The following is a 20,812-nucleotide window of genomic DNA, read 5'->3' on the forward strand; positions in this document are numbered from 1 at the left end:
CGATGGACAAAGTGCCACGCATGCTCAGATTAAATTACAAGACCAAAGCTATTGGTTACTCTACCTAGTCCCGTCGTACGCAAGAAACGTCACCTCATTCTGAACGATCGGATTTTCCGACAACTTTGTCCGACCGTATGTATGCAACACCAGTGTCGGCCAAAATCAGTCTGAAAAAAATCAGACGGAATGTCCGACCGTGTGTACAAGGCATTAGATTCATACTTACAGGACATAGTGACTATGTGTTACAGAATTCAAGGAAGTAATTGTGTAGGGATCTTCACAATGTAAGTTTACAAATGTCAAGGTCATTGAGAATAATAGGAATAGGCTAGAAAGTTGAAATACAATGTGGAAATTAATATACAATTTTAAATATTAACCACAGATAGACTTTAATTTCCTCTGGCACATGTACAGTTCACTATTCATGAACATTATCCCGTAAGGGAGAAGAGGAAGTCATTAGTGTCAGATGATGCCAATGCCTACAGAGGGTTAGGACTCCTGGTAATTAAGGAGGAACAGAATTAAGGGAGTATGCAAGAAAGGTAGGCATCTGTGAGTGGAGTGATGTTCTTTTAAATATTAATCTGCCACTTTACGTTGAATGGCACAATTGACAGAGTCTCTAATAAAAAATTAAGAAAATTAAGAAAAAAACAAACAAAAAAAAAAACATACACGGACACACAGAACAGAGACGGATCTTACACTGATAAATGTGCAGGAAAGATTCATACAACTTGCTTGTGAATATAGGTTCAGGTAAATCACGGAAATACTGCTTCACCATGTCTGCCACATCGAATGCAAATTGGCCTTCATAATTCACAAAGTTACAGTTTAATTCATTCATTTCTCGTAGAGCCAGGATTCTAGACTTTACACCAGACTTTCGAAAAAGACCAACCTGTACAAACAATCATTGGTAATATTTTTCAGTATAGCATTGATTTTCAATATTTTAGAAGTGTTTTTTTGTTTGAGACTCTGCCAATTAACAAATTATCCTCAACAAAACCTTCATTAAAACAAATAGGGGGGGGGGGGGGGTATATTTTTACAACATGACAACACTTACAGCTTTGCAAACAAGGCAATGTGAAGTGAATATGTGGAAGTATGCAAAAGCAGTGTAGAGGACCTTTGGTGAAAACCACATTTAAAATATTTCATGGGGCTTGGATTGCCAATGGCCATGTGAAGATGCTCACCTCCTGAGCTTCTGCACCTGCTGTTCCTCCTATTGCGGGGAACTGCACACATTGGCATTCCCAATCCCAGAAATGAGCAGGCAACCCAGGAGGAAAGCCCAGAGCTTTAGTCTGATGGTTGCAGCGTACCTGAAGCCAGACATTTTGACTCTCTTTCACCAGCCCCGCACTTACCCCATCTAGGTGGCGGGCAGTGCTTCCTCCTAGTGCTTAGTGGCGGCTTCCCCTGCGTCTCCTCCTCCTATGATCGCTTCTCCCCTCTGCCATTCGGGTGATCCTGATTCTCTGGGAGGGGAATCAGGAAGACAATAGCGAAAATTAATTTGCTATTGTCACACAACTGGGTGGGCTCTACACCGCAAGACCACCCTTTTGCAAAGCCTTTTAGGGCCTATGGCTCTAATCATGTGCTTCTAAAAAAAAAAAAAACCCCATTGGAATCCATGTGTCTGGTGCCTTGCATGTAGATTGGGGGCCGGATGCATGGATTAGGGGGCCTGTGCCCTGCATAACGGGCCACCACTGCTCCCCAGCCCCATCCACCTGCTTCACTGGTGGCTCCAGACTGGCTCATACTCACACCCGCCCCGTGTTATATCTCTGGTTCCTTGGAGAAATATTTCTCCCTCCTTCCAACTAAGACCTTCACATTTACAGACATGGAAGACAGCCACAAGTGGGACATGGAGGATCTCCACATGAGCCTACAGGGGTTTCACAACAGAGTGGAGAATGTCATTCCAGTAATGATTTCTGGTCATGCTGACCATCAAGCAGCCTTAGTGGATCGTCATCAACTGCAAGCCCTCTTCTCCCATATAGTTGATCTGAAGTACCGCCATAGGATAAAAATAGAAATTTATATATATATTATATATATATATATATATATATATACACACATATACATACACACATATATATATTCTCTATCTATATATCTCAGTGGAGATTGGCGAAGAGGAGGTTCCTCTGACCCCTGAATTGCACATTACAGGAAGCAGGACATTCCCTAGCGATGGGGATACTCATTCCATCTATGGGCATGAAAGAATGGACATTTCTTTATAGTTTGCACTCCAGCTGATCTGCCTGCCTTTGTGAAGAATTGGAGTCTCTCCTCAGTGGAACTTGAACCATGGCCAGCCCCCCAGCCCCCCCACTTCCTGATTTATCAGAATCTCCATCCTGGGAACCTGGGAACCCTGGCAGTGGCCCTGTACCCCTTCCAAGACTTCCCCACTCCACTGAATTTGTGGAACAATTGCTGCATACTCTTTTGCCCGGAGTCCAATTTTCACTCTTCTATGCTGTGCATCGCATCCCCCCAAACCGGGCCCATAGGAATGCCGCCCCGCACTTTCATCCTCAAATTCCTTAATTTCAGGGATGAGGTGCTCCATGCTGCTCGGCTCCAGAAAGACTAACTACCAAAACACCAAGCTTCTAATTTTTCCTGATTATTCGGTGGAGACCCAAAAGCTAAGGTGATCGTTTGCTGATGTCAAGGCGGCAATGCGTACATGTGGAATCCAGTACAGTGACCAGTTTCCAGCCTGGCTAAGGGTCCAAGATAGGGAGACCAGATTTTTCATCTGCATTTACCTTGTTGGTTTCACTGCCTCCACATTGCTGAGAGATACGATTCCTCACTGCTTTATTCTTCACTGGTTGCTGCTGCTTACAGCTAGGGATGAGCTTTCTGTTCGGGTCGAACACGAGTTCAACTCGGACATTGGCTGTTCGTCGACAAGCCGAACATTATGGGCCATTCGGGCCAAATTTGAGCGGCGCGTAACAGCTGTTATTACACTGCGGGAGTGCAGTGCATTGCTGTATGATGATTGGCCAAAGCATGCACCATGATCTGCAATCACAGCACCCTCAGCTAAGAGAGGCATCATTTGCCAAAAGGCAGGGTGCCTTTTGCCAATCATGGCTCAAGGGGACTAAGTCCACACCCCACACTCTAGAAGGCTGCCTGCACGTCGGCCCCGTGTAGTGTGTTGTTGGCGTGGACGGATAGAGAGTGTCATTTAGATTGATACATATACACACACACACACATACATAATATATATATTATACACACACACACACACACACACACACACACACACACACACACACACATATATATATATATATATATATATACACACACATATATATATACACTATCTATTTTAGCTATATCTGACTGCAGGCCATTCCTGGTGTACTTTTTCTAATATTCTTCAGGTGGTGCACCCATAGTGCAGTTGCTACTACTTTTCTAGTGGTGTACAGAGTACACAATCCATACAGTGCACCCATAGCTGCTATTAGACTTCTGGTGGTGTACACAATACCGTGCACCCCTAGTGCAGTTGCTACTACTTTTCTAGTGGTGTACAGAGTACACAATCCATACAGTGCACCCATAGCTGCTATTAGACTTCTGTTGGTTTACACATTACCGTGCACCCCTAGTGCAGTTGCTACTACTTTTCTGGTGGTCTACACAGTACACAATACAGTGTAGTGTGGTTTTGCTAAACAAAATTTACAGCATGTCCGGGAGGCCACCAAGGAGAGGCAGACGCCCACAGGCCACTAAAACAGGGCAAGTAGGCTCTGGGCCTTGGATCGCGGCCACTCATCCTGCTGCCCCTACCTGCCTCACCACACATCTGCCTCCCTACAATGGTGAGCTGACTGGTGGAGGTTGATGGTGTGGACTGGTGGTGGTCCCTGGTATCCTTGCCACCTTCTTGCCTGGGTCCCCCTCCTTTGGGCCTTTCCTGGTCACATTCCCTGTCCACTATCCACACTGGACTGCTTCTGCCTAGGCGATAGCGGTGGGATAGGAGACTGAGGGTACTCGCAGCCTACCAGCCTGCCTAGAGTGTGCTCTCCCGGGTTCATTGCTGATTACGCATTTGGGCCACCCCTTCTGCCTCCTAGTCATTGCTCTGGGCACGTGCTGCTCCTCGGCTGGGCCCCCTTTAGAGCCTCATCAGATGTCCCCCACATCCAAAAAGGGGAAGAAGAATTCCAGGGCCACTGGGAACAGTTCATCACCCCTGCAGCCGCAGCTGTCTCCTCCGCAGTCAGACCCTACACTGATTACTGACTCCGACTGACTTACTGACTGACTCCCCATGCCTTTCTTGGTCCGCTTCCGAGACAGGGACATGATCCTCTCCGAAGCCCGCAAACACCCCACTCTTAAATATGGGAACACCTCCATTCTCCTTTTCCCCGAGTTTTCGGCCGATTTGCAGCGAAAGAGGAAGACCTTCAACGAAGTCCCTAAACGACTCAGGGATGAGAACATAAAATATGGCATGCTTTACCCTAGCTGCCTGCGAGTCCAACATGATGGAACAACCCGATTTTTTGACAACCCAACTGATGCCGATGACTGGCTGACCACCTTGCATTGAAGGCCCATTCCAATACAACTATTAGATGCACAAATCTCCCTCATCCTTGCCTGTTGTATCCTACTAAAAACTTCCTGTGAGTACCGAAGCCACCTCAATAGTACCTTGCAAAGTGATCCACATTGAACCCTCACGATCGAGCTGGTTCATATGGAGTGAGGGACCTGGTGCTCTCCATCTATAGAGAAGAATAATCACCTGGCCCCCTTTGCCGGGTGGGGATACAAGCCCCCCCCCCCCCCCCCGATTTCACCTACTGTTTAGGACAACACATGCTCCGATGAACTAAGCATAGCTTGGAGTGTTGTTACTACCTTGCACCAGCTTGCCCCCCCCCCCCCCCTCGGAGAACTTCCACAAGTTCTCATGTGCAACATTGAACTTTTGCCAAGAAAAGTTTAAAGGGTTAAATTGTTGTTTTCTGGGTATAGGCCCAATCTGATCGCTCCTAAGTTTTCGGGGATGCAATCAAATAAGGGCAGGGTTGACACTTTGCTGTCACCAAGAGTATTTTTGTTTTTGTCAATATATGTGTCTTTTTGTTTGTATGGTTAATGCTTGGTCATGACTCTTCCTATCAAGGGCTCTCTGGATCTATGCAGCTCTTGTTGCACGCATTTAATGTTAATACACGTCTCCTCATTATCATAATGGAATCTGATGGCTACTCATGACATGTCCACTTTTAATATCCTATCCTGGAATGTCCAGGGACTCAATTTCAAATTTAAAAGAGCAGTACTGTTTAAGTATCTTAAATTACATTCCCCCCACATGATTTTACTCCAGGAGACGCACCTTATGGGAAGAAAGATACTGGCACTAAAGAAGCCGTGGATCCAGAGCCGTGGATTCATGCCTCATACTCCACCTATGCCAGGGGGGTCTCGGTGCTGGTCAGCAAATCCTTTCCATGTGTAGTAGATTCACACCGACCCCCAGGGCAAATATGTGATAGTGGTTTTCACAGTTTGGGGCACAAGATCTATTGTGGTGAATATATACATTCCTCCTCCCTTCGACATCCACATTATACACTATTCTAGAGCGGGTTACCCCATATTGCCCTGCCAGGTTGCTACTTATGGGCGATTTCAAACGCCATACTAGCTCCAGACTTGGACAGACCAGTCCCCCCTACACATTACTCCTCAGACTTATCCACTTGGGCACAGGCAATGGGGGTGGCTGAGGTCTGGAGGTGGAAATATTCCTCGACCAGGGCCTACTCCTGCTTTTCTGTCACCTACAAACCGTCCTCACGTATTCACTTAGCTTTTGCCAATCCGGTCATGATGTCGGACGTGTGGGACACTACATATCTACCTAGTGGGCTGTCAGACCACTGCCCCCTCCTTCTCGCCATCCGCTCCCCCCCTCCCGCACCTCCGCCCTCTGGCGCCTGGGGACCCACTGGCTCTCCCACGCCGACCTGTCCGACACTATCCCACCTCACCTTACTGATTACTGGGAACTTAATACAGGATCCTCCTACCCAGAGATCACCTGGGATGCCTTTAAGGCTTTCACGAGGGGGCAGTACATTTCCTCAATAGCTGGAATCCGTAGAGAGCAAGCCGCTACCACAACTGAACTACAGAACAAGTTAGATACCCAGACTGAAGCCTACACGGCCGACCCCCCCCCTATACAAATATTTCCTAGCAAAAAGTAAAATAATGCATTTTTTTTCAAAATTCGCTCTTTGCTTATAGCGCAAAAATAAAAACTGCAGAGGTGATCAAATACCACCAAAAGAAAGCTCTATTTTTGGGGAAAAAAAAGGACGTCAATTTTGTTTGGGAGCCACGTCGCAGGACCGTGCAATCATTTAAAGCGACGCAGTGCCGACTTGCAAAAAACGCTCTGGTCAGGAAGGGGGTAAATCCTTCCAAGGCTGAAGAAGTGGTTAAAATGATCTTCCTGCACAAATTCAAAAATTTTTTTAGGAACTTTCCGATATGGGTCCCAGTTTCCTTTTTTAGAGAAATTGAACAATGTGTGGGGTCCTTCCTCTGGTGTGGTGGCGTCCCCAGACTGGCACACTCTACCCTTGTGGCTTCCAGCTCGCCTGGGGGACCTGGCCTTGCCCAACTTTAAGGTCTACTATTGGGCTGCAATGCTTGTAACAGTCCAGTGGTGGTTCATGGGCTTGAGATCGAACGCGGCCACTTGTTAAGAGGCGGTTAGTCTGGGTTTCCTAGCAGATTTATGCAATTTTGCATATAGAGGCCCCAAGGCTTACACACAGGTTCCTGGACCAACGAGAGCCACATGGAGAGTGTGGGTAGCTGTTAGACGTAGACTTATACAACCCAACTTGCAACAGTTCCGTACCCTGCCCGATCCCCAGGCTTGGGCCAGACGAGGTGTTGTAACCCTGGGAGATGTCATGCATCAAGGAGCTTTACTCCCCATGGAGGACTTAATTCACAAATTTCAACTGCCCCAGTGGACGCGCTTTAGATATCTTCAACTGTAACATGCTGCTAGAGCACAGTTTCCACAGCCACCAAACTTCACGCCAGGGAGGTTGGTTCCCTACCTACAACATAGACATTTCTTGATTAAAACTGCAGCATTAGGGAGACTCCAAAAGGGACGTTAAACCCTTTGAGGCCCTGTGCTTGCAAGACTCTGAATGTTTATATTATATTTTTCTGGGGCCTATTGCTAATTTTTCAATTCTCAATATCAGCAGGCTAAGCATTAATCCCTAGACACTGGAAGCCGCCTACACCTCCCACTACTTCGGAATGGGTGGTGGAGCTCCACCACATTATGAGGATAGAGGCGTCTGTTGCCAGCCTTCATGAACGCTATCCAAATTTTTGGGAATTATGGCACACCTGGATCGATTTTTACGCTTCCCCTAAACTGCAATCCTTCGCCCTACCAGACGCCCTCCACTTTTGATACTCCTCCTTTTTTCTTGGTACTTCATCTACCTTGAACCTGGTTCATTATACCTACTTTTTTCCTGTTCCCACAGTGCAAGATGGAAGGCACTACACCAACTGGCTTCATAGATCTAGACATACGATGTAGACAGTAGACTTTTCCTTCAAAGGTGAGCTCAGTGAACTTGTCTGTCTTCTCTATTGGTCCTATAAAATGATAATCATTTTCAAAGGCCAATAGAGTCACAAAGCGGGTGTGGTGTGGGGCCAAGCTCAACACTTACAGGAAATAAAAATCAAGTTTTGTGTCCAACTCTGTCTCCTGTTTGTTATGACATCTCCATTAAAAGATAATCTCTTCTTGTGTACTTATCTTCATTATTAAATTTAAATTTTTTAGATTTGGGTTTCGTTTTTTTTTTTTGTTTTTGTTTTTTAAAGGGCATGCATTTATATTCAGGGCTTAAAAAAATGTTTTTCCTTTAATTTTTGAGTTTGGCAAGTATAAAATACTGCATATGAACAATTTATATTTACAGAAATCAGATGAAACATTGGACTACTTTTCAAATTTTTTTACAATAACTAACGGCTTTTCAGAAAAGATTAATTGAGAATACTAGCTGCTGGATGAAAATTACCTGATCAACACAATGGATCCGCAAATATTCCATAGCCTGAAGGATGCTTTTAGGAATAGGATAGCCTGTCCTCTGCACATTTAGGATAAGTGGAACACCAAACACATTTTTATCTTTGTAGTCTGGAACCCTTATCTTACGAATAAATTTTGGAACACTCCTATAAAGTAAAGAAGAATTTATCATTGTATGCAAATTATTTTAAGAACAACAAAGGAATTACACAAATCATCATGCATATTTCACAACAAACATCCTCCCAGCTCTGTTTAATTTCAAAGTAGAAGTAGCAATGCATAATGGGAATTGTCAAAGGAAATGTATGATCATGGCATACGTGTATTTTATACTATCAGCATTGTAATAGCAGTACCATCAATAGTTATTTTTGACAACTCAATATAAGCTTTCTCTGCCTGTATGCTAGCCACCTCTTTCTGGCACTTTCTGAATTTCATGCATGCTTTGCGGCTTCTCTGCTATTTTCAATTTCTAAGAACTACATATCCCATGGTACTTTGCTGCCTGCAAGCTGAGATTCCCGTACTGACTTAATGTCTTGACTGCACCTCTGTAGTTCAGAAGGCTCTGTGATTTTTATGACACAGCAGTGTGTATCAACAAAGCACAGTAAATAAGTGGCAAAGAATCTTGGAAAGTAAATGTGTGGGGAGAGATTCACAATGCAAGTTTACAAACTTTAGGATTATTCCCATCAATGGAAGTAGGCTATAAATAATTGAAATACATTGTAGAAATATACAATGTTACAGTTTGACCATAGAAACACTTTACTACAGTTTCAATGAAGCTTCTTCCATGGTTAAATGGATACTTTATCCATCAAGTTGCATCGTCTAACATGCCAGACCATTATTCCTACTTTTTAAAAGGACAGCTTACTTACTTACTGGAATGGTACCAGCAGATTGGCCCAAAGCAAACATGGTACCAAAAAGGGGTGAGATAGTATGTAAACTATTGGAAGAAATAATAAGGGACCATAGCCAAGAATTTGCTGATGAAAATAGTTTCATTAGTAGTAACCAACATGAACTTAGAAAAAGACCATTCTTGCCAGACCAGCCTTTTAACATGCTAGGAGGACATAAGCTTTAATCTGAATAAAGGAGGCCTGTGAACTTAGTATTTTATATTTTGCTAAGGCATTTGATTCAGTACTCCAGAAATAATGCTTATTTAAAAAAAAAAATTAAGCTATTTTGGTACTTATGAGATCATATGTACCTGGATAGAAAACTGGTTGCAAGAGCATATCCATAGGGTGGTGAGTAATGGCATATTTTCTGAATGATTGTGGGGGTTGGCCCCAGGGCTCTGACTTGCGACCCATTCTGTTTAACTTGTTCGTAAAGAATATAGAGGTTGGAACGTATAGGGCAATGATGTTACAAGATAGCATCTTTATAACAGCGTTAAAGTTGTATTAAAATCAAAAAAGGAAAATATTGCAGCTGATCAAAGGAGTTTTTTTTTTTTTTTTTTGTTTAGCCTTTTTCCCCCCCATTTGTTTTCATCCGATGATCTGGCCAGTAACACGCCTCCTGTATTAGTGTGCCTGCTATCTGGATGGAGGAGCACAGAAGAACCTTTGGACAGCAGCATTGTCAGTGTGAAGGGAGGGTAGGGATAGATGCACGAGCAGTTTTAGAAACGCTTAACAAATTGAAACCAAACTTCAGCTAAAACTTTATAAGCTTACTTTTAAGTAGCATTTTTGTTCCTTTTGGGATAAAGATTTTACATTAAAAATAAAAGCTAATTGAAAGCCCCCTGTCAGTGGTAAATGTTTTGCTTAAACCCTCCAACTGCTACATCTGCAGGACAGCCCATTCCGTTGAAAAACAACGGGTTTACTGAAAAATCTGTTATATTTGTCATTGACAAATGCTTCAATAAACAAAGTGAGGGCCCATTCTGGGGCTCTGGGAATTCTTGCAAGGTACAATCATGTAGAACAAGCAAAAGTCTCACCCGAAACAAAGTTGCAGTTTGTGACAGTACGCATGAACTACATTAGTTATAATAAAATCAAACATTTAACAGTGTAAGTTTTGAGGAACTACTATAGTACGTTTATTATTAAGGCACACACATTGCAGATGCAGTTGTCTGCTCAGCTGACCAACTGGACCACACCTTGTCAACTTTTTTGGGACGACCCCTATTAAAAGTAAGTATCCTTATATAATGCTAAGCTATTATTCACTAATAGGAGGGACAGATGTTTTAGTGCATCGTGATTGCCTTCCTAGCATATAAGAGAAGCAAGCTAACCAGGGTTCTCTTAGCTACTGTGGGGATGACATTTTCCGCCAGGCCTAATAAGCAGATTGCCATAGTTGGCCTCAAGGAGATGTGATAATCATATCTAGTACCTCTCTCCAGAACCCAGAGATGGCGGGACAGGTCCAGAAGATAAAATCCCCAGGGGAGTGAGCACATCTCCAACTTTCCTGTGAATGTGAGGAAGTCACCTTGTGAAGTCTATAACGAGTCTAGTAGGCTCTGTGAACTATTTTGAGTTGTATAATTTTGCAATAAATATAGAAAATAACCAGCACTTTGTGGGAACTAGACAGCTGCTGGCACTAAAAGGGGAATATGCCTAAACTTTTGTAACTAGATTAGAAAGTACACCGCTTAATATATAAAAAGTATGATAAGCGTCGTAATGTGTAAACTAAGTAAAACAATATGTATAAACATTTAAATATATACAAAATTTGTCCATAAATGTAACAATCTCGAATGATAACAGTTCATATAGTAACAATACTCCTCAGTGATGCATCAGTCTTTTCTGGACTCTTCAGCAAAAATCCACAGTTTTTGCCACCACCATTAGAAATACACAGAAAGGACTGCTGCACGGATTATAGGCAGCAAACCATGTTCAATAAAAGGCTGATAAATTCTTCTTAGTGGACCCTTTAAGGAGATGACCCCTCTATTCTACCAGGGGAAGCAGCAGATGGCTTGTGAGACTGGAATAGGGACAAGTGCTCCACAAAAATCAATATATATAGCGTAGTATTTATGAAAAAAAAAAAAAGTGAAACAAATGCGATCTAATAAAAAGATATGTAAAAAAGTTGTATCTATACAAATCTCCATAGCATGCACCACCACCAGTCTAATGCACTCACCAGACCGCTGCCCATCATGTGAACAGCAAATGGGCACGATAGCAATCAAAAGGTCTCTGCAATTCACCCCTTAGAGAACGGTCCCTTTAAGGCAATATTCTTTATACAGCACTGACCAGAAATTATGTTATTTAGCAGCACCGCGGCAGATGGAAGGACTATGTGGAACAAGTGCTCACCAAAAGCAGAGCCAAATTGAAGGGGTTTAGTGTAGTATTTATTAAAATTATTGTAAAAGATCCAGGATAAAAAATAAATAAAAAACACACACACACACCACAAACAGTGTGCTAAACTTAAAAAAAAAAAAAAAAAAAAAAAATATGGAGTAAGAATGCTGACGTCATCACCACCACATGGTCTGTATGCAGCGGTGGCAATGACATCAGCACTCTTACTTCCGATCTTGCAAGGAAACCAAGGTGAGAAAAGGAAGGTTCCAGACTAATACAGCTGAAGACTTACTGAACCCAGGGTTTTATTTAACGCCAATAATTTGCTGCCCACAAACGAGTGTTGAGCCCATGCATGTTCACATGAAAGGTAAGTGAATGAGCATTGTTGTGTGGAGCCATGGTGGGAGTAGTGGTGTTTGAAAAACATAAGGAGCTTGCAGGACAAAAAGGGACATTCAAGGAGCAGCAATGTAGTTATTACCCCACACCACAAATACCCACAAACAAAATTCGGCACAAAAACCCAATAAGCACCGAGGTGGATAACCCATTACAAACCCCCCCCCAAAAAAAAGAATGCAGGGGGAGTAGTAAGAGGCCCAGCTGTTAGCCCCTGTAAACAAGGTCGGAGATTTCGACAACCAAATCCATCGGATCTTGTCCGTCGTATCTTGTCCGAAACTGTTGCATACACACGGTCGGACAAAGTTGTCGAGAAATCCGATCTTTCAGAACGTGATGACGTAATTTCGTTACGATGGGACTACATTCAGGCTAGTAGCCAATAGCTTTGATGTAGGAATTTGATCTGAGCATGCGTGGCACTTGGTCCGATCAAAATTCTCTACACATGATCGGAGTATGTCCGATCGGACCAGTTTGTCGGAAAATATTTCCAACAAGTTGGAAAATTGGGTCCGACGGATATTCCGACGGAATCAGTCCGATGCATACCACACACAGTCGGATTATCCGACAACACGGTCCGATAGGACACATTCCGACGGATTCTCCGACCGTGTGTACAAGGGCTTAGGATGCGGTCATGATCCCAGTAGATTAACAGGTAAAAAGGAGAAAAGGGCATGGAGGTGCCCCAGGCTTAGGAGGAACCCTGTGAGCCGTTTGACTACAAACTTAGATGGGAGGTTGTGGGATTGTACAGGGAGGTCAGCAGCTGTTTGGCAAACTCCGCTGGTTTGGCTCTCTTCGCATGCTCATGCAAACCCAGTATGTGAATGTTGTTCTGCCAAAGGCGATTTTCAATAGCAATAGCCTTCTCCTGTAGCACCCCGACATGGAGTTATAGGGCATGCAGCTCCCTGGTGTCAGACTGCACCATGTTCTCCACTACAGAAGCAGTCTTCAACTTCAGAAAATTGGGAGCAGAATTTATCCAGGTCATAATGGATGAGTCAGATGTTCGTGGCCAGATGACAATCTTAACTGTCAGTGTCTCTTTGCAGGCAGTGATAGCTGCAATAATCTCAGTACTGGGGGGGGCCCTCTTCACTCCATCCCCCACCGTGCCATCTGACATGGCTGCACTAGGAGATCTTGTGGGCTGATGACTTCCGAAGGGGAAGGGCCATCAATGTGCAAGTAGAGTGTAGCTTTCTGGGGCCATTTGAATTCTTTAAAATGAAGCAAGAAATCACCTAACAAAGTGGACAATGTTCCCAATTCTGAGAGGCGAGAAGAGCTCTGTGAAAAGCAGCTGAAAGGTAGACAGGATCGGAGCTCCGGCGGCAAACGTCCAGTCTGCTTCACATCCTGGCCACACCCCCATTTGCTTTTAGGTTTAATACCGCTTTAAAATAGAGGGGTGGGCAACTAGATGACAGAGAAGGTTTCATTCTAAAAAACATTTATAGTATTGCACTTAGGAGCTAAAAATATGTATGCAAGTTACTCACTAGTAGGGATGAGCTTTGTGTTCGAGTCGAACATACGTTCGTCTCGAACATCGGCTGTTCGCCCGTCGAATTCCAAACATTATGGGCCGTTCGCGCCAAATTCGCGTGGCGCTCGCGGCCCACAATGCACTGCGTCATCGCAGTGCATTGCTGGCTCATGATTGGCCAAGCATGCACTGTGACCCCGCATGCTTTGCCAATCACAGCGCCAGCAGCGAGGAGAGCCATGATTGGCCACAGGCAGGATGCCTGCGGCCAATCATAGCTCAGGCTGTGTAGTACACGCCCCACACTATATAAGGCCGCCAGCGCGGCGGCCTTGTGTAGTGTGTTGGCGTCTGAAGCAGTTAGTGGGTGTTCTGTGTACCTTCAACACAGTATACACTGATTGTTATCGGTCGATTTTCGATCTTGTTCTTCTGTAGTGGTTGTTGTTTGCGTGCCCTGACCGCAGTATACACTGCTATATTCACCTCACCTATATAGCTAGTGATCTATCTTTTATAATAGAGCTTGCAGTCAGTAGTGTTAGGAGCTTGTGCATGCTGTCTGCGTGCTCTGTACCCAGTACACACCGCTATATCCACCTACTCTTCTCTATTTGAGCCATCTGCCATCTGCAGGAGTTATTGGAAGTTGTGTGTGCCTCCAGCACAGCACAGTATTCATCTGTATATACCCCTTTATCTCTGGTGTTCTATAATAAAGACATCTGCAGGAGTTAGTGGGCGTTTTGTGCCTCCAGCACAATATACACCTGTATTTACCCTTTATTGCTGTTCTCTAATAGAGCCATCTGCAGGGCTTAGTGGGTGTTGTGTGCCTCCAGTACAGTATACCCCTTTATCTCTGGTGTTTTCTTTAATAAAGGCATCTGCAGGAGTTAGTGAGTGTTGTGTGCCTCCAACACAATATACACTACCCAACTGCTGTTTTACTCAACTTCCTTCAGGCCGTTACCATGTCTGGAAGGCCAGCAAGGAGAGGCAGACAGGCGCGAGCCGATAAAAGAGGGCAAGCAGGCTGTGTGTCTAGAGACAACAGTGCTGGTCGTGGACGCGGTGCATTGTCATCAGCACGTGGCCATGGGACACGCTTGTCCTTTTCGGCAGCTGGACATGTTGAACCGCAACATGCCAACGACTTGGTAGAGTGGATGACCAAGCCCTCTTCATCCTCCTCATCCTCTCTCACCCAGTCTCAGGGTACTAGCAAAGCAGCTGCCAACGCATCGTCTTCCCTCGTCTCAATGTCATCATCAGTGACTCCTTCCCTAGACCCACCACGTCCTCCTGAGGAGTCTCCTGAACTCTTTGAGCACAGTGTTGGGTACATGCTCCAGGAGGATGCCTAGTGTTTTGTAGGCTCTGATGATGACACTCAGCTAGAGGAAGGCAGTAGCGTGAATGCAGAGAGAGGGGATGCTCAAGAAGGACAGCAATCTGGCAGTCATGTTCCACAAGCTGCAGCATATTGCCAGGTTTGCTACAGCGATGAAGAGGGAGGGGATGATGAGGGCACTGACTCCACGTGGGTGCCTGGTAGGAGAGAGGAGGAGGAGGCACATGTCCAACGAGGTAGGATGCCCTCCGGGGGCCAGCTTAGGGGCAGCACACCGACTGAATCACACCGCAGAGCTCCGCCTGTGCAGGGCGCTGCCTCTGCACGTTATTCTAAAAGTTCTTTGGTGTGGGCCTTTTTTGAGACGAGTGCATCAGATCGCACCGCTGCTATTTGCAACATATGTCTCAAGCGTATCTCGCGTGGCCAAAACATCAGCCGCTTGGGCACCACATGCTTGACCAGACATATGTTGACCTGCCATGCAGCTTGTTGGCAAGCGTACCTCAAAGACCCACGCCAAAGAACAAAGTGGACCTCTCCTTGCTCCTCATCAGCTGGGATCTCCAACCCCACTAGACCTTCAGTCCTCTCTGAAACCTGCTCTGAGAGGAATGAAGGTGTAGAATTAGGTGTGTCACAGCCAAGTGCTTCCGGGCACTCTGCTAGCAGTACACCCATGTCCGATTATAGCAGGCAAATGTCCCTGCCCCAGCTGCTGGACCGGCAAAAGAAGTTCACTCCCAGCCATCCACATGCCCATCGGTTGAATGCTAGCTTGGCTAAATTGCTAGCACTTCAACTGCTGCCTTTTCAGTTGGTAGACTCGGCCCCCTTCCGTGAGTTTGTACAATATGTGGTTCCTCAGTGGCAGGTCCCCAAACGCCACTTTCTCACAGAAGGCGATTCCGGCTCTCTACCGGCATTTGGAAGGCAATGTCCTTGCCTCGCTGGACAGGGCGGTCAGCGGTAAGGTGCATATTACCGCTGACTCATGGTCCAGCAGGCATGGACAGGGATGTTACCTATCCTTCACGGCCCATTGGGTCACTCTTCTGGCAGCTGGGAAGGATGCAGGACAAGGTGCAGTAGTGTTGGAGGTTGTTCCGCCACCACGCCTCCAAAATGCTACTATTGGTTGTGACACACCTCTCTCCTCCACCCCCTCCTCTTCTTCTTCCTCCATGGCCTCTTTCAGTGCTCTGTCCTCAGAACCAGCCTTATATGTGACATGCCCACCAGGTGGAACTCAACGTTGGCCATGCTGCAGCGGCTGCACATGCAGCAGAGGGCCATCAATGAGTACCTGTGCGACTACGGCACCAGGACAGGGTCAGGGGAGCTCGGTTTTTTCTCACCACGCCAGTGGGGCATGATCAGGGATGCATGAACTGTCCTGTCACCGTTTGAGGAGGCCACAAGGATGGTGAGCAGTGACAGTGCATGCATCAGTGACACTGTACCTCTTGTCCACCTCTTGGAGCATACGCTGCGTGGAATAATGGACAGGGCACTTGAGGCAGAACAGAGGCAGGAAGAGGAGGACTTCCTTGCCTCTCAAGGCCCCCTTTATCCAGACAGTGTTCCTGCTGTGCCACCCATCACACAGGAAGAGGATGAGGAGGAGGAAGAGGAGGAGGAGGATGATTGTGTCAGCATGGAGGTGGAGGCTGGCACTCAGCAGCAGCAGTCTTGTAGGGATGATTTCAAGTCCCAAGAAACACGTGGACTTGTACGTGGCTGGGAGGAGGTAGCTGCGGATCATGTTGTCCTTAGTGACCCAGAGGACTCCGGACCGAATGCCTCAGCTAACCTACGCTGCATGGCCTCCCTGATCCTGCAAAGCCTGCGGAAGGATCCTCGTATTCTTCGGATCAAAGAGAGGGACCATTACTGGCTGGCCACTCGCCTTGATCCACGGTACAAGGGTAAGGTTGCCGACCTTATATTGCCATCGCAGAGGGAGCAGAGGATGAGACATCTCCAGGAGGCCTTGCAGAAAGGTCTGTGCAAAGTGTTCCCAGAGACTGGGAGGTTACAAACTCCTGGTCCTGGACAACGTGTTGCTGAGGCATCGGTCAGAAGGAGCGGTGGAGAAGGTGGCCTTCTGACTGATGCTTTCAGACAATTTTTTAGTCCGCAGCCCCAAGGTATGATCGGTTCCAGCAACCATCGCCAGCGTCTGATTTACATGGTGCAGGAATACCTAGGGGCAAGGTCAGACTTGGACACCTTTCCCACCAAAAATCCTCTGGCTTACTGGGTCTTGAGGATGGATCACTGGCCAGAGCTTGCACAGTATGCAATTGAGCTACTGGCCTGTCCTGCATCAAGCGTTCTTTCGGAACGCACCTTCAGTGCTGCTGGTGGCTTTGTTACCGATCACAGGGTGCTCCTGTCCACCGAATCAGTTGATCGACTGACCTTCATCAAGATGAATCAGCCTTGGATCACCCACAGCTACCAAGCTACACAGCTGATGTAACCGAATAATTTTTTTTGAAATATCACATCCCTTCAAGACTGCCTATGCTGATGCTGAGCGACTGTCCTGTTATGTTGATTGTCTATCCTCTTCCTCCTCCGCTGATATGTTGGAAGAACATTTCTGGTTCTGGGTGATGCCATCAGCCCAATTTTTCTGCCCCTGTTTAACAGGGGCGTTTAATTACAATTTTTGATGCAATGCTTTGCAGCAGGGATAATTCCTGCAATAAAACTAGAGCATATGGGAGAGGTTGCAGTGTCGTGGCACCAGCACCAGTGCCTAAGGCCCAATTTTTCTGCCCCTGTTTAACAGGGACATGTAGAATGGACTATCTTAAAACATTTTCAAGAGAGGAGATGGAGCGTACGTGAGAGGGGAGGGGCCTGACGGCGGCACTCACACGAGTGGATGGAGGAGGTCCCGCCGAACCAGCTGGAGCCGAGCGCAGTGAGAGAACGCAACGCTCCGTAATGACACCAACCTAACCCCGCTGACCGCGCTTCCCTGCCCGTCCGCACGAACCACACAAGCTCGGAAAGACGAGAAAGACGGTGAAATACTGCCAGTGAGACCCAGAGGTGTGCACCGCCGGCGGACGGTGCCGAGGATCCCGTTGGAGCGTGCAGAGCCCCCCGGATCTCCCCCCATGCTGCCCCCTGCCTCTGCCATCTTCCAGTGAACTGTGGAGCCTAAAGAGAAGAAAGGAAGAAAGAGCCACGGACAGGTCAGATTAAAAATATTCATTTCCTCTTGAACTATATATTATGGGCTGTTAAGGCCGGAGATGCGCAAACTAACATAACAGAAGTGCAATAAGTGTAATAAATATACAATTGGAGCTCTGGACCCGGGAATCTGGAAAGAACGTTTTGAAATGTATGTGAAGTTTTTCTGTTTTACAAAGGCAGTTGCTGGATGGAAAGGCTAATTAGAGCTCTTAATAAGCACTCCTATGAAAACATTTGCTGAGAAGCCCTGAAATGAACTATACTATATTATGAACTGTTTTTTTTTTTTTGTTCCTCTTGCATTGCCTTGAAACAAATTAAGCCTAGTTAAAAGGGTCATTGCTGTGCTTACAGGGGCCTGTACTCCAGACTGAATACTCAATATAAGATGAGATGTTAATGCTGAAAAAAATAAATAAAATCGTTGAATACCTGGTTGGCATCTATTCGTAGAAATTACGATTGACTGTACAATATATAGTACCGAGTGATTTCTCTTTAAACTGTTTACCAGCAGTAGGATATACCAACGTGCTACAAATTTTGAGTTAAAGTGCAAAGGACTGAACATAAAGGGATGAGTACGGGGTGGCAGAGAAGAGTAGGTGGTTTGGTGCGCTGAGGCTTGAGCTACCAGTTCAATATTAGCGAATACATCCCTGAGGAAAGGATCTCAAAATCTGACTCCTATAGATATCTATATATGTTCCCGGTAAGATACTAAGAAAGGAGTGCTTTCTTCCGTCTTGCTTCCCCCTCCTACTTCTTGGAAGCAATTAAACAAAGGGGAATCCTGGGGAAGAGAAAAATAAAGAGAGACAACATGAGGGGAAGAAATCAAAAAACGAATGACCCTAAAGCTCCGAGAGAGAGCTTAAATACAAGCACGATCCAGAAAAACCTGAAGGAAACAAGCCAAAAAAGCCCCGGCTTAGAAAGAAAACAGCAGGGGGTAAGAGAGAGGAAGAGAGACACTGGAAAACCAGAAGAGATACGGGGAGACACCTCCGGGGAGGAGATGGACTCAGACCTGGAGGGTAGAAGAAGGGAGCCGAGGGATACATCTCAAATACCAACAAAAGGCGAAATGCAGGAAATGTTTATGAAATTAGAAAATACAATTAAAGCTGAGATTTTATCAGTAAGGACGGAAATGGGACATTTGTTAAGAAGAATAGAAGAAGTAGAAGAACAAACAGGAAGACAGGCCCAGGAAATACTTGACTTAAAAATGCAGGCAAAAAAAATGCAAGAGGCACATAGGGACATCCTATATTAGATAGAGGAACAGGAGAACCAAAATCGACGCCAAAACCTGAGGATTAGAGCCCTTCCAGAATAACAGGGGGAAGACTTAAGAGCAAAGATGGGAAAGATATTTAACCCTATACTAGGAAGAGAGGAAGGTGCAGAGTTAAAGATAGATCGGGTGCACAGAGTGAGGAAACCCCCAGGATTAAAGGAAGAGGTACCGAGAGATGTGATCATAAAATTCCATCTCTATGAAGACAAAGCCAAGATCTGGAGTAAACTCAGAGGACTGTCACTAGTTCAATATGAAGGGATAACGTTACAGGTTTTTACAGATCTGTCTTTGGGAACTTTGGCGCGGAGAAGACGATTAAAACCTTTACTGGAACAAATGAGACGAGCAAATATAAGATATAGCTGGGGGTTCCCGGCAGCCCTCTTGGTTCAGAAAGAGGGAAGAACTATTAGGCTAAAGTTCTTAGACGAACTGGAGGATTTCTGCAATAGAGTGGGAATACCAACCCCAAAGATCCCTCTAGATCCACGTGAAATGTAACAATAATGGACGATGGGTGACGGGGGGAGAGTATGACGATAGACTCTTTGTTTTTGTCTTTTTTTTGGCTCTCTTTTTTCCTTTTTTCTTTTGCTCTGGACTAATTGAGACTTCTTGTCTGCTGACGGGGGGGGGGGTGTCAGGTGGAGGGAGGTGGAGGGGGGACAGATTGATGGAGGGATCAGGCGGGGCTTTGGATCCACCACTCTTAGTCTGTAGAGGGTGACCCCTTCTCCCAAGGGGTGAAGGGGTTTGGGAGTACAGAAGGGGGGTGCCGCAGTCTGAGTCATACCCTGGTAGATATTGCTTGCAGAAGGGAGTCAAGTCCACAATGCAAAGCAAAGGCCGTGAATGGGCCGGGGGAGTGGGGAGGAGTGGGGAGGCATGGGGGAGGCAGGAGGGAAAGGGGGGAAAAGATATTCCTTGCAGAGGAGGAGAAGGGGAAAAAAAGAAAAGGGGGTTCTAATGATTTGCAGGATTAAAAGGGGTAGACTAAGCACCTCTTTGGGGAGTTTTAGATGACAGAGGTAAAGTTTGTGTCATATACTGTAAAGGGCCTAAACTCTCTTGATAAGAGATATAAACTCTTAAAGGAATTACAGCAATATAAAAGCAGAAGTGGTGTTTCTGCAGGAGACCCATTTAACCCAAGATACAAATGTTAAACTGTATTCAGATAACTTCCCGAATTGGTTCTACGGGGACTCCCCAATAAGGAGGGCCAAGGGAGTGGCGATTGGGTTTGAGAAACATACAAAGTTCACCGTGATTGATAGGCAGACCGATCCGGAGGGCCGACACTTGTTCCTGAAAGGAAAACTCGGGGATAGGATTTTCACTCTGGCAAATGTACAGTGGTGTGAAAAAGTGTTTGCCCCCTTCCTCATTTCCTGTTCCTTTGCATGTTTGTCACACTTAAGTGTTTCGGGAACATCAAACCAATTTAAACAATAGTCAAGGACAACACAAGTAAACACAAAATGCAATTTGTAAATGA

The 20,812-nt window shown here is 45.6% G+C and overlaps 1 protein-coding gene across 2 annotated transcripts in view; it reads right to left on the reverse strand.

Moving 5' to 3' along the window:
• LOC143963764 (rho GTPase-activating protein 7-like) overlaps positions 1-20,812 on the reverse strand; it is a 411,625-nt gene that overhangs the window by 99,657 nt on the left and 291,156 nt on the right. For both annotated transcript variants that reach the window (XM_077473491.1, XM_077473490.1), the window contains exons 7-8: positions 8,190-8,349; positions 718-916 (exon numbers count right to left, since the gene is read on the reverse strand). In XM_077473491.1, the coding sequence (XP_077329617.1) occupies positions 718-916; positions 8,190-8,349 (359 nt within the window). The remainder of the gene's footprint in view (positions 1-717; positions 917-8,189; positions 8,350-20,812) is intronic.

This window comes from Lithobates pipiens, unplaced genomic scaffold (genome assembly GCF_037356315.1).
Source record: "Lithobates pipiens isolate NorthernLeopardFrog02 unplaced genomic scaffold, aLitPip1_a1.2 Scaffold_8, whole genome shotgun sequence".
NCBI classification, from domain to species: Eukaryota; Metazoa; Chordata; class Amphibia; order Anura; family Ranidae; genus Lithobates; species Lithobates pipiens.